At 41.6% G+C, this 23,100-nt stretch overlaps 2 protein-coding genes across 2 annotated transcripts; one reads left to right on the top strand and one right to left on the bottom strand.

Annotated features, from left to right (window-relative positions):
- Positions 1 to 1,374: 1,374 nt before the first annotated feature.
- On the bottom strand, positions 1,375 to 3,515 carry LOC115176685 (dynactin subunit 3). Its single transcript, XM_029736882.1, has 7 exons — positions 3,352 to 3,515; positions 2,958 to 3,042; positions 2,726 to 2,812; positions 2,509 to 2,592; positions 2,338 to 2,396; positions 2,171 to 2,230; positions 1,375 to 1,878 (listed from the first exon to the last, which is right to left on the bottom strand). The coding sequence occupies exons 1-7, from the start codon at positions 3,451 to 3,453 to the stop codon at positions 1,792 to 1,794; spliced, it is 564 nt and encodes a 187-aa protein (XP_029592742.1). The 5' UTR covers positions 3,454 to 3,515; the 3' UTR covers positions 1,375 to 1,791.
- Positions 3,516 to 3,556: 41 nt separating this feature from the next.
- Positions 3,557 to 21,522, top strand: LOC115176684 (autophagy protein 5). Its single transcript, XM_029736881.1, has 8 exons — positions 3,557 to 3,893; positions 4,726 to 4,887; positions 5,258 to 5,385; positions 5,895 to 5,973; positions 8,656 to 8,818; positions 9,234 to 9,328; positions 15,246 to 15,363; positions 20,991 to 21,522. The coding sequence occupies exons 2-8, from the start codon at positions 4,780 to 4,782 to the stop codon at positions 21,125 to 21,127; spliced, it is 828 nt and encodes a 275-aa protein (XP_029592741.1). The 5' UTR covers positions 3,557 to 3,893; positions 4,726 to 4,779; the 3' UTR covers positions 21,128 to 21,522.
- Positions 21,523 to 23,100: the final 1,578 nt, after the last annotated feature.

A 23,100-nucleotide genomic window follows, 5' to 3' on the forward strand; every position in this document is an offset into this window, starting at 1 on the left:
TGGAAACGAGCCCCAACAAAACAGATGTTTGCCCATAAGTAATAAGAATACATTACTCATTACAATTAATTACATTAGTCATTACTATAGCCCAATAATATGATAGGGTGTCTGCCTGTATTTCAGTCTGCATTTCAGATATTGTCTGCACGTTTTACACAAGAAGGACTAATCAATTACAATGAACATTTCCCCCATCTGCTGACAAATTGACCACATTACCGAGCGCGTGCTAGACAGCGGGAGAATCTCAATCGTCTGCTCTCTCTTCGCCTCCTCCTCCCTTCTCCAAACCCATTGGAAGGACCTCTGGTTTTTCCTCATCCAATTGGGTTTGAGAAGGCGAGGATAGAGGACGCGAGTAGTTTGCAATATATATTCTACCTATAACGATAGCAAACTCGTGAGGGGGAGGCAAGGGGAAGTCAAAATGTTTCTTTATTCTGTCCCACAATTTGTAAATTGTTTAAATACTAGCCATATCTATACGCAGGTTTCCATCCAACCATTTCATGTGGATGAATTAACTGCCTCATGAAAAATATCACGACCTGGCTGATGGAAATAGGATATGCCGGTACAATTGAATAAATGCCGACAGACAATTTGTTCGTTCGAAATGGTGGGATCTATTTGCGTTGATAAAATAAATTATGTGCGAAATTGCGGTGGAGATCTCTTTATGCGCAAATATTGATATACTAACGATCATATCGAAGTAAACTTGGAGTCACGCGATATGTTGTGTGGTCCCACTACGACTCGGGAAACCATGCAGTTTTAGGCTACAGATAAATTATGAATTTAACAGGGTGGTGAGTGCACGTGATGAGCTTGATGCTCCTTTCCCAAACATATTGAGGGTCTTATTCTGCTGACATAATAATCTCATAATGTAGGTAGCCTGCACGCAGCTGTTGAGCAGTTGGCTGAAGCGGACGTGGGCACATTTACTATATAACGCTAAAGTTTCTGAGAAAACCATCAATAGAATTGAAAATGGAAACCCAGTGAACTTGTATTTTTCATTCGGTATATGGACATTTGACAATAAACGTTATTTTTATGTCCACCACGTCATCACGCACAGGCTTTTATCCGCAATAAATCCTTTTCATGGAAACACATCTCTGGTGGGAAAATGCGCATACTATTTTATGCAGATTTTAGAAGTTTCGCATTAAAATCTGTCGTAAATTGGATGGAAACCTACCTTGTGACTAAAAATACGTTTCTCTTAGTCATATGGTTTTTGAAGTACCCGTAATTAAATGCAAATATCAGAAAAATACTCTTAGCACAGTTGAAGTTTCAGACAGTTGTTTTATAACAATATATTGAACAGTCTTGCACAAACAGAAGTAAACCAAATAGTTCAGTTTGAATAGTATGGATTTTATTGCAATTACTTTACATTTGCGGTCATGCTGTCTGATAGAAAACCATTTAAAACCAAGACTTTGTGGAAGAAGAATTAAGTTAGTGTGCAAATTCTTCTCTATGCTCTTCTACTGTCAAGCAACCCAGAAAAAAAAGCAGTGTCTTGTGACTCCCTGGAGCAGTGTTGCAGAGTTGGAATGCATGGGTACATTTTATGTTGAATAAATGTACAAAGAGGATAGATATATATATATATTAAAAAAAGAAAAGCTATGCAAATGTCTCTAGATGTAGCTGTAAATAAATAACAATAATATCCAGAAAGTTACATTAAGGTGCATATTGGACACTTGACACACAGATGACATCATGCCGTGACATTGTCATAACGGTCATCACTGGACATAATCTTTACTCCACTTGACGGATTCCCTTTGCCTCCTCCACTTTCCGCAGGCTCTCATCCCACTGGGTGAACTGCTTGGACAGCAGGAACATCTGCCAAAGAGGTCAAGGTTCAAAGATAATTTGGTGGGCCGGGCAGTTCATTCCATTAGCACAGACTAGACATTTCTCAGAGTTCAACATGACTTGACAGAAAACACAATCTAGGTAATTACTTTCAGCAACCACTCATGCTTATTCATCTAACCGAGGAGGTCAGGAGACAAGACAGCCAATGTACTCGGCAGTTTCACTAGCTAACCTCAGATACATTTTCCTCTGGCTTGAGTGTTATTTATTCACTTCAATAATTCCATTATTTGATATTATAATGAAGGAAAGGTACCATTTTGTTATACTCCTCAAACAGCTTCTTCACCTCTAGGGACTGGGCCTCAGTTTGGTCCTTTGGGAAAATGACAAGAATGGTGTCACTAAGATACTGTAATTCACAAAAGTCAATCTAGCGTGTCTTGTGAGGAAAGACAAAATCAAGAAGGGGGGGGGTCATACCTGCTCTTTGATGTGAATCTGAGACAAACGCTGTAGCTTGGTGGCATGCTCTGGCACATCTGTGAATAAGAACTTTACAATGAGTTGCATTCAACATAACAAACACTATTTAACCCATCATCACTTCACACAGACCATATTGTAATGGTACTTAAATTCCCTCGCACTGACCTCTGATGTAGTTGCTGTCCAATAGTGGCTGGAGGTTGCTGACCTGCTCCAGAAGGGTGGCCTGGGAAAGGAGGAAGTCTTCCTCTGTGGGGAGAAACAAGTGCATGAGTTTGAGACTGGAGGCACATATCCATACGCCAGAGGCCTACTCAATCACCATGATGCAGGACCAAATTTGGCAACATTTACTCACATATTTTAAATGAAAAACTCTTACCAGCAAGGATGAATTCCAGCTTCATGGCATCAGGAACAGTGATGTGGTCAGTGAACTGAGGGTCCAGATACTTCAGCAGGTCCTCAACTGTACAAAGAACAAAAGGTTATAGAATATATATACTAGTTACTATGTGGGAAATATATTCACAATTGACCTTCCTTTGTGATTGTCCTGGTAATAATGTGTCCCATCCAAGTCACACAGTTGTGTTGTCTAAGATGTCACTCACTCTTTTTGTGTAGAATCTTCACTCGTTCCCTCTTATTTGCAGTGTTTGCAAGGGCGGACTGAACTCTGGAGAGGGAATCCGCGCACTAAGGAACAGAGTGCATTATATGATCAACTAAAAAGCGAAACTTGTGAAAATAAACCGTGTTATAGCCGTGCTGGCATTTAGTTATTTAGCTATCTAGTTAGCAATTACTCGCTCGACATTAAAATGTTGGATTGTAGCTAACTTAGTCGGAATGCCCTGGCATAGCTGTTCTTCACACATTTTCCATAATATTGATTGTATAAAGACAGTCAGTGTGCAAAAAGGGCATTCGCTAGCTAGCTAGCCAAAGCTAGCAGCCAGTTGAATCGCTATTCTGCATTTTTAATATAAAATATTATTGTCAAACCTTCACGGGTTTCCCTCCCTTGTTCCTTTTTTCACCGTATATACGACTTTCCAGCGTCTCAAGACGCGTTTCGAGGTTATCAACTTCAAATTTCCTATCCATTCTTGATTCAGGGAGCACAACAATTGGATTTGGATCGTTGTAATGACGTCCAACAGGTGGCGACGCATAATTATTGCGTCATAGAAAAAAATCTACGGATCGTGAAAGGCGCCATATTTGTTGTCCTTAAAGAAAACTTCAGTGGTTTGCAAGCTGTAAATGAAACTACCAATAACTACAAAATTACTTATCGATTACTAGGCGAATCAACATTTTCGTCACTACCCAACAACTTTATAGGTCATTTTTGCACTGAATACAACCATCTCGACATGATTAGTGTAATACATTCCAATGAACGCTGGATGCCACTCTATACTGCAGGTTACACCTCGTCGGGGAAAAGGAGGATTTCTTTGCTTTTTTTCCTTGACAGGCGAATGACAACATCACCACGGCCCTCTTCCTTAATCGCAGCTGGTTACAAACGCTCTAGAAAAGTAAGATGTTGTTCATCATTTGTCTCAACTTTTAGTAATGATCTGCTCCTAGTCCTACCACTTGTTTAGGGCAAACTTTCAAATGTGCCCACAGCCTCGCTACTATTCCTGCCGGTGCCAGTGAGGCTAGGTAGCATACGCAGCTATCTAGCTAGTTGGCTAGCTAGCAAGTCATTACAGAATAATTTACATGTAAGTCGTGGCAAAGTAACTAATACACCATTGCTTAATTAACCATGTTAAATGTAATCTTATTCCTCACCACCAGTGAAGTCGTGGCTAGTTAGTTACAGTATCTAGCTAGTTACAGTATCTAGCTAACACGTTAGCTAACTAGCACTTTGTATTTCTCCACTAGCCTAACGCTGGCTAGTTGAAGTTGTGTGTTCACAAAATGTGGTAAGATTAGAACTCTTTGCAGAGCTGTGATTGACTGGTTCCGAAGAGAGCTTGATTGACACGTTCTGTAGAGAGCTTTCGAATGTTACCATTCTGGTGTACTCTCATATGAGACTGACTTTCAATGGTGCAAAATCTGGAGTTCCAACAACAACGGTCACTCAGACGGTCACTGCCACTCATAGACAGATGATTATAGTTTTAGCCATGTTGTGAGGTTATGCAGGGTTTGTTTACAATGACATCGTTTACAAACAACCAGGTAAAACAAGCTCATATTTTGGGTTCGGGTGGGGTACGATAGTTAACAATTAAACTCATGAGGAATTGATCAATTAAACTCTTCAAGAATCAATAGGTATATAACATTCATTTAAATGTCCCAAAATGAATGTTCCAATCCAAGATTGACCCTTTAATCTGTTGATGACAGTTAGTTTGTAGCTAGAGAATACTTCCTTTATGTGCCACTGGGAGCGACGGGAGGATGGCAGATGACAAGGACGTGCTGCGGGATGTTTGGTTTGGTCGGATTCCGACCTGCTTCACACTTTACCAGGATGAGATCACAGAGAGAGAGGCCGAACCCTTCTATGTAAGTGTGACATCATGCAGACTAGTACTATATATACAATAAAAAAAAATGATGTCGCTTTGCTGGACAATGCCAGGGGAGGCTGCTGAGGGGAGGATGGCTCATAATAATGGCTGTAATAGAATAGAATGGCTTCAAACACTTGGAAACCATGTACTATTTGATACCATTCCTCTCCAGCCATTCCATGAGCCTGTTCTCCCCAATTAAGGTGCGACCAATCTCATGTGCAATGGACATGGCATTTGTGACATAGATCTAGCTAATTCAGGTCACACACATGACTACTGAGCTGGCTTGAGCCATGGACTCTTGCGGGAACCTAGATTGAGCCCCTCACTTCTCCCCCTCTCTGCTGTTCTCTCCTCAGCTCCTCCTGCCAAGGATGAGCTACCTGACTCTGGTCACAGACAAGGTGAAAAAGCACTTCCTGAAGGTCATGAAGGCCGAGGACGTAGAGGAGATGTGGTTTGATTTCGAGGGAACGTCACTCAAATGGTGGGTGAGCTTTAAATTAGGACTGCGAGGGCTATGTGTGTTTTCAATTATTGACTTGTTTTAACAACTACTAGTGAATATAATGGTTAGAATTCCCTGTGCCCCTCCATAGAAACAAGTGTTCTAACACAGCAGTAGAGTAAAGTAAATATTTTAGAGATCAGAATTAAGCATATCAACTCGCCTCCTATCATCATCAATGAGGAGACGACATACCAATTATCTGCAGTCCTACGTTTCAGGCACCAGGTGGCAGCCCAACACAAGCGTTGGACATTTGGGTGGCCATGAGTCCTGATCTTAAAGTGACATACACATTAAACTCAGACATTTGGGTAAATAAGGGGTTGATTTAAATTATTTTCTCTAAAACGTATTAATCGGTTACTTAGGATCCAGCCCAAGGTGAAGGAGAGGATAACTTATTATGATTCAGAGTTGGACAAGAATGAAGCCCTGGTGACATGTTTTCTCAACTGATGTGGTGTGGCTGTGTTTATTCATTGCAGGCACTATCCAATCGGATTACTGTTTGACCTGCATGCCTCCAACACTGCCCTGCCCTGGAGCATCACTGTGCACTTTAAGGTACAACACAGAATTTGTTTTGCAGCAAGTTAACATAGTACATATGGAGCAGCAACTATATTTGCTGCTCCAAATGTAGAATCCTCCAGATGCTGGCCTGTATATAGCAGGAGTTGGAACCAAAATCATTTTCCAAATGTTTCATTCTGAACAGAACCACTTTTTTTCCCTGTTTCGTTCCACTGTTCCGACCTGAAAAAGAAAGTTCTTAACCGGTTCAAATAAAAAAAAATAGTACAGGTTTATTTCGTTCCTTTCTGTTCCTCTTTTAACCTGTGAAATATATATTTTTTAAACATTTTGCTCATTAAATTACTTCACCAATCAGTGTGACAAGATAGTTGTTTACATGCATGATAAGCTTGTTGTTTACATGCGTGATGGACAGACGAGTGTAGCCTATGGCGCAAGCTGTGGCAAACATTTTGAGGGTGTAGCGAGAGACGGTTGAGGAGGCGTGAAGCGCTGGGCATCTTGTTATGACATGCATTATATGAATTAGGTTCACAGAATTCTACCTAGGAGGAGTGTCTTCTATGGAGGAACTTTGAATGTCCTTTGAGCTAGCTATCTCAAGCTTGTTAGATAGCTAGTTCAAAGGACATTCAAAGTTCCTCCATAGAAGACGTTAACAAGCTTGTGTGTGCAGTGCGGCACAAGAATTTAAAACACGTCTTACCTTTTTATAGTTAATAAATCCAATGTGAAACATGATAACTAGGCCTATAGTATCCTTAACTAGCATTGAAAAATATTACACATTTTTCTCTTGCTAATTAAAAATCTCTCCCTATCTTCTGAATCAAGCTTGTAACGTCAGTACTGTCCGACGCCTATGCTTCAGAGGGGGAGGGTCAGGTAGCCTAAACACGCACAGGCAAAGATTTTCAGCTTCCAGGTAGACACTGGAATACGTTTCTGAGTGACAGAGTGAGGGCTTTGTTGTGTTTTGTAGTGGGACTAGAAAAAAATACCTGGAACATAAAATAACGTTATTAACCGGATCCCATGCTTTTAAAATGATGGTTTTGTTCCGAAACAGTATAGATCACTTTTGTTCCTTGAAAATATAGTTATTTTCCAGTTTTCGGTTCTGTTCCCTGAACCGGTTCCAACCCCTGGTATACAGTGCTAAAAATCTAGAGGTCGACCGATTATGATTTTTCAACGACAATACCGATTCTTATTATTTTTTTAAAATTTTAAAATTTATTTTGTATTATTATTATATATATATATATATATATATATATATATATATATATATATATATATTTTAAGAAAATCATTGTTAAATTGTTTAAATATAATATATATATTTGTAATAATGACAATTACACCAATACTGAATGAAAACTTTTATTTTAACTTAATATAATACATAAATACAAATCTATTTAGTCTCAAATAAATAATGAAACATGTTGAAATTGGTTTAAATAATGCAAAAACAGTGTTGGAGAAGAAAGTAAAAGTGCAATATGTGCCATGTAAAAAAGCTAACATTTAAGTTCCTTGCTCAGAACATGAGAACATATGAAAGCTGGTGGTTCCTTTTAACATGAGTTTTCAATATTCCCAGTTAAGAAGTTTTAGGTTGTAGTTATTATAGGGCTATTTCTCTCTATACCATTTGTATTTCATATACCTTTGACTATTGGATGTTCTTATAGGCACTAATTTTGGGAGTTGATAGGCTTGAAGTCATAAACAGCGCTGTGCTTCAAGCATTGCGAAGAGCTGCTGGCAAACGCAGGAAGGTGCTTTTTGAATGAATGCTTACTAGCCTGCTGCTGCCTACCACCGCTCAGTCAGACTGCTCTATCAAATAACAAATCATAGACTTAATTATAATATAATAAACACACAGAAATACGAGCCTTAGGTCATTAAAATGGTCAAATCCGGAAACTATCAGAACGGAACCATTCTGTATTTTATGGAAAGGGTGGCATCCATAAGTCTAAATATTGCTGTTACATTGCACAACCTTCAATGTTATGTCATAATTATGTAAAATTCTGGCAAATTAATTACGGTCTTTGTTAGGAAGAAATGGTCTTCACACCGTTCGCAACGAGCCAGGCGGCCCAAACTGCTGCATATACCCAAGAGAAGTGACACAATTTCCCTAGTTAATATTGCCTGCTAACATTAATTTATTTGAACTAAATATGCGGGTTTAAAAAAATATACTTCTGTATTGATTTTAAGAAAAGCATTGATGTTTATGGTTAGGTACATTGGTGCTACGATTGTGCTTTTTTCGCAAATGCCCTTGTTAAATCATCACCCGTTTGGTGAAGTAGGCTGTGATTCGATGATAAATTAACAGGCACCGCATTGATTATTTGCAACGCAGGACAAGCTAGTTAAACTAGTAATATCATCAACCATGTGTAGTTAACTAGTGATTATGTTAAGATTGAATGTTTTTTACAAGATACGTTTTATGCTAGCTAGCAACTTACCTTGGCTCCTTGCTGCACTCGCGTAACAGGTGGTCAGCCTGCCACGCAGTCTCCTCGTGGAGTGCAATATAATCGGCCACAATCGGTGTCCAAAAATGCCGATTACCGATTGTTATGAAAACTTGAAATCGGCCCTAATTAATCTACCATGCCGATTAATCGGTCAACCTCTATAAAAAGCAGTCCTGCCTGTGTGGTTTCTCTGAGGTAGAATTTCCCAGAGCGTGACCTGCTCCACTGCCCCTCTAACTCTGTGATCGAGGCCCACTTCATGTCCAGCATCAAGGAGGCGGATGCCCTCAAACACAAGAGCCAGGTCATCAACGACATGCAGAAGAAAGACCACAAGCAGCTGTGGATGGGCCTGCAGAACGGTGAGCGCCCCCACACACACATACACACACGCACACACGTAAGTATTGACTTTGGGACTCTGTACCCTTATTTTGCCCCTCTACTCAACAACTTACACACCCCCAAGCCAACCAGTCAAAACCACGCCACTCACGCTCACTGAACAGTGTCTTTGCCTCAGCTGCAAAGTTTTTTCTCTTCTCACTTCCATAACCAAAACAGAGAGAGAAAGAGACAGTTACAACTCCACCCAGAAGAGAAAACAGATCTGAAATATTTCAAAAGCTAAAATTGTGTGAAAGTGAGATACAGGGGAGGGGAGTTAGAAACCAGGACAGGTTAACAGAGTTTCAGAAGCCTTGTAGAGCTGGTTTAAAAACATAAAAGGAGATGGGGACAGTTTGTATGTAAATGTGGTTGTGTTGTGTTCCTCAGATAAGTTTGACCAGTTCTGGGCCATGAACCGTAAGCTGATGGAATACCCCACCGAGGAGGGAGGCTTCCGCTACATCCCCTTCAGGATATACCTGGTAAATGGGCTAATACACGCCTTGTTTACATCACAGCCAGTGTGACCTGCAGTGTGGCATCACTGCTACTCTTAATAGATGATGTAATCGATGCAATCCAAAAAATACCTCCGGTCACAAATACGGCAATGCATAGTAATGAAAGAATACTCTTTTATCATCTGATAAGCAAATAGAACATGATAGTGCATTTAGGAATATGAGTAAGCATTAAGTGAATATGAAAATCAGAGTAAGAATGAAACAAAATACACAGTACACAGAAATATGTTATTACTGAAATGTGCTGCACAAACTGCTTATCAACACAATCATCAATTAATTGTCACTCCACTGGCTTGTATTATGACGATGCAGTCTAGTACCTGAACTGTCCCGTAGATGGTGCTGTATGACGACTAGTAAGGCGCTTCATGAATAGGATACCGCCCAAGTCCTATGGCTTAAAGTGGGCTGCTGTTGAGCAACTTTTAATTTGTTAGTAAGCTTGTAATTTATTGTGATCCGGTGACAGAAACAACCCTACAGAAGTGCTCAGTTGCAAAATATTTCCTGGAGATATTCAGTGAATAATTTTTTCCCCAAAAATTGTATTTTGTTAAACTCCTTTGATAACAGCAGATAAATCAAACAAGCCTCATATTTTCCCAGAGGTCACCCACTCCAAATGTGTTAGCCTAATGTTTTTTTCTGGCCGTGTGCTTGGCGAGCGATTCGTTTGACTAGTTTATAGTTGGATGTGGGCAACTCAAATGAAGGTGAATTCCTAAGGGGGATCCCGCCATCCATGACTCAGATGAAATTCCCTCAAAAAGATGAATAAGCACCAGTGTCTCCCCCTGAAGGTCTGTAAAACATTAGGCCGTGTGTATCACATAGTGTAGGAAAACTACGTGGGGAAATGGCGCCCCTGGAACAGGCATGATTTCACCCAAGACTGCGTTCAATAAGCCCTCGAATCAGCTCGACTGGTATATAGCTTTGCCTACCTTATTCCATAGTATTTGAGGCCATCTCTTCTCAACAAGAATAAACAAATGAAGGCATGTTTGGACGAGTCACTTGTGAAGGGGTTCTAGTGATATATTGCTGAATATAGTTTGATGTGGAAATTTCTCCAGGGGAATCAGAGTAGGTTGTCATGGCTTTGCTGCTGTGTTATAACAGATGTCAGCCTTTATGCCCATAAAATCTCGCATCAATGTTTTCACTGGAATGTTACAATCATAAATCTATTCAAAATTAAAGACGACCAAACAGAACAATAAAATATATCATTCAAGTGTTGACTAAAACATTATAAAAACGTCTTGGCCTATATTGACTTTTAGTTAGTAAAGGAAACAAAATGTTACCACAAAATGAGATGATGAATATTTTTTGCCACTTCCAGGAAAATGTGATGTAATGCCTAGTCTTCAATTATAATATTGTGGCCAATTCCGTCACATGGACATATGGCTATCATAAACAAATACATGCAAAATTAAACCAAAGCTTGGTACAAATGAGCTTTGGGACACAACATTGGGAGTCTCTGTATTGGTTGGACAATACACAGACTCCCGATGTTGTCCCAAAACTAGGTACATATGTAACTAATTTCACACTTCAACTAAGCGTTTTTTATTTTGCCTATAATAAAACGGTCCAACACAATAATAAAACAGTGGTTGTAAAACCAGACGCATTGTGTACTCCAAAGTTAACTGAACCAACAGCGGACAAAGCTATCCTCGTCCGGATGCAGTAGTCATCATTGATGACTGTATTTCAACCTGCAGGCCCCCCTCTGACGACAAATTGCGGTCTTTAGTGTAAATAACATGCTGCTTTTGATGCAGACAGAATTAATGACAACATTGACTCTAAATAACAGAGCACTCACTTCCGCTAGACTGTGCTCTTTTTTGAAAAGGGAAGAGATTTCGAGGGGATGGATTTATCTGTGTCATTGCGTGTGCGTCCTAGAGTGCCATTGTGCGCACTTGGTGATTGCACGCGCCAGTCTTATTCGGCCGCCAGTTTCCAGCTCCAAAAGTGACGCCACTGTGTTACAAAGTGCCAAAGCCACTAAATCTGGCGTAAAATGAAAATCCCACTGGGCAAAAACCGGTTGATTCAACGTTGTTTCCACGTCATTTTAACCCAAAAGATCAATGTGATGACGTTGAATCAACGTGGAAAACTGATTGGATTTGCAAAAAGTAATTCATGTAAGGGCATCCAATTCCATGAGAGGTAGCCTGCATGTATACTGTACATTACATGGTGCCATAGTGGTTAAGGAAAAAGAGAGCTCCAAAAAATCTCCTTGGAATTTTTTATTTACCAGTGGAAGGTCTTGGGCTCAGTGAGAAAAGTGCCAATGCTTTCTCTCCAACTGACTCATTCAGTGAGGGGGGTTTGATTATCTGGGCCAGGTTACCCCGGTGGGAGGAGTTTGCACCGGGTGAAAAGTGAATAGCATTCATTTTGGACCGGGCTGGCTCCCGGGAGTGAGCCAGGTGCCCCGTTCAAAGCCCACGGTGAAGTAGGCTCAAAACAAAAGTGATGTAGCCCAGACTAGATTAAGCACGTGGAGTAATTGCCTTCCGAACTAAATCTAGTTTGAAAATTCAAACACATATTTTATGGAAATGAGATATATGTTTCTAGACGATGCACCATGCTGCCTTGTTGACAACATGACCGAGCGGCGCAGATCACTGTTCTATTTGAGAAGGGCACTCCTCCCTCACCGCATTTTTCCCGTTCTTGTCACGGGCCAATAATAATTATTATTATATTGATTGACGTTTGTGCACCTCAGCCACAAGTTTACTGCCAATTAGTCGGATTGAATCCACTCCGGCAATTAGGCTATGGGTTGAGTTCCCTTGCTTGCTTCAGTCAGGGAGAGCGAGTCGCTTTTCACCTGACCTCTCATCGTTGGAGAGTTAATGACGCATTGCTCTTGGGTGTCGCCAGGTGGTACTCTGCTAGCTCTGGTGTCACACGAACTGAAAAGAAAGTGTCACCGTCCAAGAGTATCGCGCTTCTCTCCAGGATCAATGGCCCCCTCTTTGTATGGTACCCGGGTCAATTATTCATGGCGGTTTTTAAAAATGCAACGAAGTAGCTGTCACTTATCGCACTCTCTCCACTCCAGCTCCCGGCATAATCCTGCACAAACTCTGCGATTCCTGTCAGTGAGTCACTCTTTCTGGTAACCCGAGAGCCAGCTTCGCGCCTTTGGAGCCACCTTCCCTACCATGCGCCCGGCGGTGTTAGTTACAGCTCCGTTACCCGAACCCTCCCGTTGCCGGTTTCCTTTTCACAACTCCCATGATTAGTTGCTATTGTGTGTCAGACTCGCCGTTTGTCACCTCGGAGGCCCCTGGTTTCCCTGAACTGATAGACAAACTGGTTTCCCAGAACTGATAGCCAACCCGATAGCCGGTGTCCGTGTGCGAACACCTGATCTTCTGGACCATATCCAGCGAGCGGCATCTTTCTCATGTGCCCTCAGATCAGAGATTGGGTAGCAAGCACCACTTTTAATATTTTGTGTCTGTAGGTGGACTCTTGTCTTCAATAGGTCGTTATCAGTAAAACGTCTCAAAACGGTGCAGATAGTGTGATTTGGCTCCACTAAAACCATTGACAACTGCATGCCATTTTCAAGGGATTGTCAAACGTTATACATTTTTAGTTGTAATATCATCACCTCTAGAAAATTATAGAACTAGACATTTTAGATTATTCCATACAAAACAATTGCGCACATTTAGCTCTATCATCAGAGTTAAACAGCAAGTAATGTGCTTTTCATGATCACTATACATCAATTGATCATGTCATTTCAGATGTGTGAGGGTAGCCTATCCATTTGAAATGTAACTAGCTGGCTAAGCAAACAACGTGTCATTTATCTGGCTTCATCAGAGATTAAGCTTTTGGAAGAGCTTGACATCGGCAACTCCTCGTGCTGGTAAAGTTGTCAGTCGGACTGCTGTCATCACTACTATAGATGCCAAGCAAATATAGCCATTTAGTTTATCTACTGAAAGTTAGCTTGTTAACTAGCCATGTTGACGTAATCTGTTATTAGCTAGCTAGCCAATTATATTTTTATCTTTTTTTACCTCAGTGCCTGTCATGTCAGCAGCAATCATAATTAAACAATTAAAAACAATGTTAAAAAGGGGATTATGTTAGCTAACTTCATCAGATAGGTCTACGCTGCAGTTGGAGAGGAAAACTACATTAGGTTTACTTATCACTCACTATATGTTTAGCCAACTGTACTAAGTATTTACTGGTAGCTTGCAAAGTAAACATTATCAGCTAACAGTACATCGGCAAATGCACCCTTCTGTTGTTTGACAGGCAGAGCCCGCAAAGGATTGGAAAATTAACCTAAACCACTTACACTTGTCAGGTATAGTTCACTTTCCCTTTATATCACTCAAATGTCCAATTAATGGCAGCCAATATTGAGAGAGATCATGAGGCTACCCTCACATATCTGAAATGACACGATCAATAGATGTTTACTGATCACGAAAAGCATGCAGTTACTTTCTGTGTAACTCTGATGATGGAGCTAAATGTGCACAATTGTTTTGCATGGAACAATTTGTAGCTCTGACTCTGTTCTTCAAGAGGTGATGATATTAAAACAAAATAATTATAACATTTAACAATCTCTTGAAAACGGCACATAGTTGTCAATGGTTTTAGTGAAGCTGTGGGTTTCCTTGCCCCCCAGCAGCCAAATTGAACGTATTGTGACGTTTCAATGATAACGACCTATAAGCCATTACAATGAGCTCATCTTCCGATTTCACCTCACCAGCCTCCCCTGTATTGCACCTAACTTTTATCACTGGAGTAGGCTGTGATTGAATCGTTAGAGACTTTGGCTTATTTAGTGGCATATTAATTTGGGGCGCAGTTCCCGAGGGCTTGGGTCTGCGCCAGAAATAATCAAGTCATGACTTGTAGCCTAGAATAAGCACTTCATTTTATGTTCTTGCGTTAGGGCTATTGTCAAGCTATTGCATAAAAGTACTTGAGTAATTAATTAAGTAACTTATTGCAAACAGGATGCATGTTTTGGAATATTTTTTTTCTGTACAGACTTCCTTCTTTTCACTCTGTCATTTAGGTTAGTATTGTGGAGTAACTACAATGTTGTTGATCCATCCTCAGTTTTCTCCTATCACAGCCATTAAACTCTGTAACTGTTTTAAAGTCACCATTGGCCTCATGGTGAAATCCCTGAGCGGTTTCCTTCCTCTCCGGCAACTGAGTTGGGAAGGACTCCTGTATCTTTGTAGTGACTGGGTGTATTGATACACCATCCAATCCTAATTAATAACTTCACCAGGCTCAAGGGGATATTCAGTGTCACCTTTTTTTATTTGAACCCATCAGGTGTCCTACTTTGCAAGGCATTGGAAAACCTCCCTGATCTTTCTGGTTGAATCTGTGCTTGAATTCACTACTCAACTGAGGGACCTTACATATCATTGTATGTGTGGAGTACAGAGATAGGGTAATCAATTTAAAAATCATGTTTAACACTATTATTGCACACAGTGAGTCCATGCAACTTATTATGTGACTTTTTAAGCACATTTTTACTCCTGAATGTATTTAGGCTTGAAATAACAAAGGGTTGAATAATTATTGACTCAAGACATTACAGCTTTTAATTTTTGATTAATTTGTTAAAAATTAAAAACAAAATTCCACTTTGACATTGTGGGATATTGCGTGTAGATCACGGGCACACAATCCCAATTTAATCCATTTTAAATTCAGGCTGTAACACAACAAAATGTGGGAAAAAATCAAGGGGTGTGAATACTTCCCGAAGGCACTGTATGTAATTTATTTGTCATGCTCTGATTCCTCTCCCCCCGTGTAGACGATGAGTGACAGACCGTTCATCCAGAAGTTGTTTCGCCCCATCTCGCCCGACGGCCACACACACACGCTTGGGGATCTGCTGAAGGAGGTGTACCCCGTGGCTATATCCAACGACGGTACTTACCTACTCATAGACATTGTACTACACTAATTACACCTGTACTACATCCACCTCTTACACACACACACACACACACACACACACACACACACACACACACACACACACACACACACACACACACAGTGAACACACACAGTCCCACAAGAGAAAGCAGACCTGTTTCTTCCTCACTGTGCTATCAAAGGGTGCTCTGCATCTCACAGGAAGCCAGAGAATAAAAGACATCAGCCATGTAGGTCTATTTTATTTACACAGTAAAAGAGGACTTTTAGAGATCAATGCTCAGAGATAAAACACACGACAGGGTCGAGGAGGGAAAATAGTTGCCCTCATGTGAAAGAGTGAAACGGGAGGGGAAGAAAATACATAGTGGAATGAGGAGCGGCGCTACATGTAGAGAAGAGGGAGCGATGGAGAGCGAGGCAGCCTAAACAGGTAGTGTCTGGAGGGCTGTGCAGAGGAAGTAGATAAGCAGACAATGGAGCTGTGAGACAGAGGACCTGCAGGAGAATCACCTGCATGGAGCAATGCACCACTACCATTACTACTGCTCTGTCTGCCGGCCTGCCTCTATCTCTTTCACTCTCTGTCTGCCTCCCTCACATATCTTTCTCGCTCCTTTTCTCCCACTCTCTCTTGCTTTATCAAGAATCACTATATTTTCTTTTCATCCCCTTCCTGTACTTCTATAATCTCTTTTATCCATTTCTCTCTTTTCTCAATTCCTTCTCTGCTCTCCTCTGAGGATGGTGGTGGCTTGGTGAAAGTGCTGCTTTGTCTCCTGTCGTTTGTTGTGTTTCCCTCTCTTCCTCGCTGGGGAGATGGGTGTGTGATAGCGGGGGATTATAGCGGTGTGTTTGGATTGGAGGGACTGGGGGGGTACTCAGGCAGCCTAATGGCAGCATTGTTCACAGACGTATTCTGGGGACCCGATTCCTTGTGAGGACCTATCGGATAAGGACGTCTCAGCACTCGACTGATGTTTCTAACATCAAACCAACATTCTTAAACATTCCCCTCTGTTTTGTCTGGAAGCCTTAATGGTCCTTCAAGCACCCCGAAACCCATCAAACTGAACTAACCCAAGGAAACATGTAACCAGGGGTTATATTAACTGGGGATTCCCAGCTTATGGCAGCATGATACTCAGATGAGTCGTACTGTTACCGGACCGGACCGATGTTCTTGCACCCACGCAGGAAAATCGAACATCAACATCTTATTCTGATTAGCAGTCAGTTGGTCAGCTTTGACGTCTGTGAACGCTTTGTTTTGACCAAGGTATTAGACATGGTTTGACTGGGTTAGAGGCAGGAGAGGTATGTCTGAACAGTAACACGTTTCTCCCCGTGTATGACGCAGGACAAATTCAATTGAACGAGCCTCAGAAAGAGTTGCCTTGGCGGGTCGAAGCCTTCTGAGAATTCCCCCGTCATGTCCTTTACAGATGTGACATGTTTCTTATAAAGAAAAACAGGTTTTGTGGTGATATTTCTAATAAGTGGAGAATGCAGAAATCTCCCCGACTGACAAGCCCACGCGCCAACAATACTCGCCTACACACCACTCTTATTGATTTTACTCATTCATGGTACAACCCACAGAACAAAGGAGTGAAACTATTGGCCAATCCGCCCACACAGAACACCACAGTCAGAATCAATGCGAATCCAGTCTCTTCTCATCAAACGGGCCGTCTCACTGTTCAGAGAGCGGGGGTGTTCTGGGTTTCAGTGGTTGGTTTGATATGAGGGACGGTGGGTGTGTGAGGTGTTGCTAGGTGTTGAGTAGGGGGAGGCAGAAATGAGACAGAGGTCTTCAAGTCAATACCTTATGGTCTGTTTATTGTATACCTGCAAACTCCATTTCCCTGTTCTTTCTTTGAAATGCAGTTGAGTATATTATTGAAAAAACAAACTACCTAACTTGCTGAATGAAATTACTCTTATGAGACATCACAAGACAAAGATGTTTTTCAGGTCTAGAGAGATGAGTTGATAGATTTCTACCTGTCAGTCCCCCTAACATACACACACATATTTCTTATTGGCCGGCCAGTGTGTTGGTTGAGTTTTGGTGTAACTGTTTAGTCTTGGCTGGCCTCACTGCAGGGAAGAATGGGGTTGTGACCTTCTTAAATTGGACTCGGCTATACTTAAGTAACAAAACATGTCTTGACTGTTAGTCGCTGCAATACTCAACCGCAGTGTGTATGACAATTTGTCATCTTTTATTTTTATTCAAACTATGGTGGTCAATATTCCTCTTTGGAAATAAGTTATGGAGTTATACATTGCTATAGTGTTTTGGGATTGGGGTCAATAAAGTTATGTGTTTTGATTAATGCCATTAACATTAATCAAACACAACTGAATTGGCCCCAATCCCAAAACACCATAGTAATGTATAACAACCATGCATGCATCCCAAATGGCACCCTATTCTCTAAATAGTGCACGACTTGTGACAAGCGCCCATAGGACTCTGGTCAAAAGTAGTGAACTATGAAGGAAATAGGGTTCCATTTGGAACTCACCCCATGTTAATGGCTCACAGCAGCACAGTGTGATTCAGATGTGAAAATGTCTCTGTCAGTCTTCCTAAGAACCCTAATATTATGTCACATTCCAGTAAAACCTAGGAGATATCCCACGCCTTCAGGCCACAGTATAGGAGGATCCATGGAAAATAGAGGACTCAAAATCCTTCCACTATGACACAGTGCTTTCACAACGTTTCAGAGGAGAAATACAGATTAATCACGTTGGTCTCCACCCTCTGAAAAAGACATGACAACCATAAGAGGTCCTACCAGACCATACATTCTGTGTGTAGGTATTCAAGCTGTGTATATTTGGGATGAATGTTCCTTGTGTCATAGTGAGAGTGTCAGGGGAGCACCCCTCCTCCCCCCACATGTGCCTGCTACTGTCACCAGGGGTACAGTATGTGGAAGAGAGAGGGAAAGTGTTATTGCAGTATGAATGTCAGTACTTGTGAGTGTATTGATCGTATGTGTGATCATAGGCTATACATATAAATTGCTATGTACGGCTGTACATAGGGCGGCAAGGTAGCCCAGCGTTTAAGAATGTTGGGCCTGCAACCAAAAGGTCGCTGGTTCGAATCCTAGAGCCAACTAGGTGAGAAATCTGACAATGTGCCTTTGAGCAAGGCACTTAACCATAATTTCTCCTGTAAGTCGCTCTGGATGAGCGCATCTGCTAAATGACGAAAATGTTCAAATGTACATTGCTGGAACGGCATCATGAACACAGGCCACAATTGGTAATGCAGTCATTGTTTTATTTTCTCAAGAGCAGTAGTTGGTTTAAAGTGGGATCAAGTTATTTCAATGTAATAGGCCTTAATATTAGACAAAGGGAAAATTAGTTTACAAATAACACAAAAAATGTATACTTAAGTTATTAATTGAATTAACAAAGTTATGCAACACCCAATACCCCTGTGTGAAAAAGTAATTTCCCCCTGACACTTAATAACTGGTTGTACCACCTTTAGCTGCAATGACTGCAACCAAACACTTCCTGTAGTTGTTGATCAGTCTCTCACATCACTGTGGAGGAATTTTGGCCCACTGTTGCATGCAGAACTGCTTTAACTCAGCGACATTTGTGGGTTTTCAAGCATGAAGTGTTCGTTTCAAGTCCTGCCACAACATCTCAATTGGGATTAGGTCTGGACTTTGACTAGAACATTCCAAAACATCAAATTAGTTGCTTTTTAACCATTTTCATGTCGACTTGATTGTGCGTTTTGGATCATTGTCTTTCTGCATGACCCAGCTGCGCTTCAGCTCATAGACGGATGGCCTGACATTCTCCTGTAGAATTGTCTGATACAGAGCAGAATTAATGGTTCCCTCTATGAAGGCAAGTCATTCAGGTCCTGAAGCAGCAAAGCATCCCCAAACCATCACACTACCACCACCATACTTGACCGTTGGTGTGAGGTTCTTACTGTGGAATGCAGTGTTTGGTTTTCGCCCCATCATAATGGGACCCATCTCATTCAAAAAGTTGACTCAAGTCTACCAAAAAGCACCTGGAAGAGCCTGGAGGATCATCAAGACTCTTGGAAGAATGTTCTATAGACAGAAGAGTCAAAGGTAGAACACTGCATTCCACAGTAAGAACCTCATACCAACAGTCAAGTATGGTGGTGGTAGTATGATGGTTTGGGGATGCTTTGCTGCTTCAGGACCTGGATGACTTGTCTTAATAGAGGGAACCATTAATTCTGCTCTGTATCAGACAATTCTACAGGAGAATGTCAGGCCATCCATCTATGAGCTGAAGCGCAGCTGGGTCATGCAGCAAGACAAGTTTTGGAATGTCCTAGTCAAAGTCCAGACCTAATCCCAATTGAGATGTTGTGGCAGGACTTGAAACGAACACTTCATGCTTGAAAACCCACAAATGTCGCTGAGTTAAAGCAGTTCTGCATGCAACAGTGGGCCAAAATTCCTCCACAGTGATGTGAGAGACTGATCAACAACTACAGGAAGTGTTTGGTTGCAGTCATTGCAGCTAAAGGTGGTACAACCAGTTATTGAGTGTCAGTGGGAAATTACTTTTCCACACAGGGGTATTGTTAATTAAATAAAGTTATTTGTTTTCTCAGGTTCCCTTTATCTAATATTAGGTTTTAGTTGAAGATCTGATAACATTCGGTATCAAAAATATGCGAAAATAGAGAAAATCAGAAAGGGGGCAAATACTTTTTCACGGCACTGTATATCCATAATGTATAGCAGTCTGCAGGTGGTGGGTGTGCCTGAGGAGCTTCTTACTAACCCTGGATTCTTCACTCAGATATTTCTAACGATTGTAACGGTCGTTCAGATATTACGTGTACATGCAACAGTATGCATCTTTTGGTACCTTATAAGGAGAAACGGTCAGTGTATGTGTGTGTAGTCATATAGACACTGAGCTCCTACATGACTTGGCTACTGCCCCCTCTAGTGTTTTGACCCCGCCCTTCCCCTCAGTGCTCTGATATGAGTGGGTAAAAGGTCATGACCTGGGGCCCAGTGTCTCTGGGGGGGGGGGTGGGGCTACTGTTGCTTTGAGTAAAACCAGTAACTTACAGACATCAATGTACACACATACAACATATGCCCATTGAGACTTACTCACACCCATTCAGATACATTTACCTGCTGGCAATCTTTCACGCATGCAGATTATCATACTAACTCACACTTACACACACAAACACACACGTGCACACCTCGTCAGGCCATCAGTGAGTGAGGCTCATTTGTCTTGCTGTGTGACCTGTGGTCAGTCCCAGGGTCAGGCTTGGTCACTGTGATTGATTAATCTGTCTGTCGCTAGCCGAGAGGCTTCGGTCATTCTGAGGTGAGAGGGACAACTTAAACACACACTCACTTAACTATCGCTTGCACACAGACGCACACTCCCACACTATAATCTATGACTAGTGATGTTTAAAGAAAATTCTAACATTTCTGTTTGTAGAAATAGAAATATATGGAGCCCAACACACAGTCAAAAGGATTTTTAAGTTGAAGCTCATTCTCATACTCCATCCCTCTCCCTCCATGTCTCCCTTCTCTCTCTCCTTATACAGAGGAGTCCAAGCACTACCAGGTGGTGATCCATGGGATTGAGCCCCTACTGGAGACCCCGCTGCAGTGGCTGAGCGAGCACCTCAGTCACCCTGATAACTTCCTCCACATCAGCGTCATACCCGCGCCTAGCGACTGACACCTCTGGCAAAGTTTGGTAACACCCGGCAACTGGGAAAGTTGCAAACTCCGAACGGACTCTTTAGAGAGCAGGAAAACCCACGTGACTAGGTGCGAAGAGTGACGCAATCGCAGTGTGACGTCATCTCATTCAACTTGTCCCAAAAAGGAGCCCACCAGGAGAAAATGTACCGTTTTCTGTTTTCCATCTCTTTTCCTCTCCTCCTTCGCACTCCATCTCTTTTGGACCTTTACCTGTTTGGGGAAAGTTGTTCCGCCCAAAATGTGGAAGGTCAAACTGAAAGAGAACTCATCTGTTTAAAAAGAGAGGCACCACCACCTCTCTCCTCTTCCTCCTCCTAGAGAAAGAGACAGGGCCCAGACATGCCTAGTGGGACCCTCTACAAACAGAAATTTCCTTAGTTTTCCCGAGTCACATCATGAGCTACACGGCTGGACGTTCATAAAGTCACACTGAGTTTACACACTTGTACTGTATGCCACTGAGGAGTGAAAGGAGATTTTTAAAGACACTTCACTTCTTCATTCTTTGTCTCTCGCTCTCACTCTGTCTTTATATTCTCCATCTTCCTCTCTCACTGTATTTCCTGACTCTTTATTCTCTCTCTTCCTCCCACCCCCCCTTTCTCTCTCGTGTCATTTACTGCCGATGCTCTCTCATCTCCATAGCTAATTATCTATTGGAATTCCTCCTGCTACTAATGATACCGCTAAACTTCTGTCTCCATGCCAAGCCTTGGGGTTGTGTGAGTCTGTGTGTTGTAATTGGAGACATCATTTAAAGTCTCCTAGAGGGGCATGGAGGGTGTGAGGAAGGTGTGAAGAGTCCGAATGGAATCCTGTCTGTCTTCTCTCTTGCGTGTCTCGTGTCAAATGGAGACGGGGCCAGACATGTAATTTGGAGTGTGTTGTTACAGTCGAAGGGGAGGGAAACTTGTGATGTCACACCTGTCTAAGCACATCGGGCTTCCTCATTCGCCACCTAGGAGGATGGGATAGGGGAGTTTACAGCTCTGAGTCAGGGCTGGGCTCGACGTGGGGTACTGTCTGAGGGGTAGGCATGTGCATACGTGTGTGTATCTACATGTGTGTATGGCTACTTTTTACACATTTTGTTGTTACAAAGTGGGATTCAAATGGATTTCATTGTCATTTTTGGTCAATGATCTACACAAAACACTGTAATGTGAAAGTGGAAGAAAAATTGTAACATCAACAAAATACAAAAAAATGTAAGTATTCTCCCCCCTGAGACTACATGTTAGAAACACCTTTGGCAGTGATTACAGCTGTGAGTCTTTCTGGGCAAGTCTATAAGAGCTTTGCACACCTGGATTATACAATATTTGCCCATTATTATTTTAAAAAGTCTTCAAGCTCTGTCAAGTTGGTTGTTGATCATTGCTAGAAAGCCATTTTTATGTCTTGCCATATATTTTCAAGTAGATTAAAGTCAAAACTGTAACTAGGCCACTCAGAAACATTCACTGTCTTCTTGGTAAGCAACTCCAGTGTAGATTTGGCCTTATGGTGTAGGTTATTGTCCTGCTGAAAGGTGAATTTGTCTCCCAGTGTCTGTTGGAAAGAACACTGAATCAGGTTTTGCCTGTGCTTACAGCTTAGCTGTATTCTGTTTCTTTTTATCCTAAACTCCCTAGTCCTTGCCGATGACAAGCAAACCCATAACATGATGCAGCCACCACCATGCTTGAAAATATGGAGATTGGTAATCAGTAATGTGTTGTATTAGATTTCCCCCGAACATAACACTTTGTATTCGGGACAAAACATTTCTTTGCCACATTTTTTGCAGTATTACTTTAGTGCCTTGTTGTAAACAGGATGCATGTTTTGGAAAATATGAATTCTGTACAGGCTTCCTTCTTTTCACTTTGTCATTTAGGTTAGTATTGTGGAGTAGCTACAATGTTGTTGATCCATCCTCAGTTTTCTCCTATCACAACCATTAAA

Source organism: Salmo trutta, chromosome 37 (genome assembly GCF_901001165.1).
Source record: "Salmo trutta chromosome 37, fSalTru1.1, whole genome shotgun sequence".
In the NCBI taxonomy this organism is placed as follows: domain Eukaryota; kingdom Metazoa; phylum Chordata; class Actinopteri; order Salmoniformes; family Salmonidae; genus Salmo; species Salmo trutta.

Coding starts and splice junctions, on each gene's coding strand:
- LOC115176684 (XM_029736881.1), top strand. CDS start 4,780: ATGGCAGATGACAAGGACGTGCTGCGGGATGTTTGGTTTGGTCGGATT. Junction 5,974..8,655: donor GCATCACTGTGCACTTTAAG/GTACAACACAGA, acceptor TCTCTGAGGTAG/AATTTCCCAGAGCGTGACCT. Junction 9,329..15,245: donor TCCCCTTCAGGATATACCTG/GTAAATGGGCTA, acceptor CCCCCCGTGTAG/ACGATGAGTGACAGACCGTT.
- LOC115176685 (XM_029736882.1), bottom strand. CDS start 3,453: ATGGATAGGAAATTTGAAGTTGATAACCTCGAAACGCGTCTTGAGACG. Junction 2,593..2,725: donor GCTGGAATTCATCCTTGCTG/GTAAGAGTTTTT, acceptor TTCTCCCCACAG/AGGAAGACTTCCTCCTTTCC. Junction 2,397..2,508: donor GGACAGCAACTACATCAGAG/GTCAGTGCGAGG, acceptor TCTTATTCACAG/ATGTGCCAGAGCATGCCACC.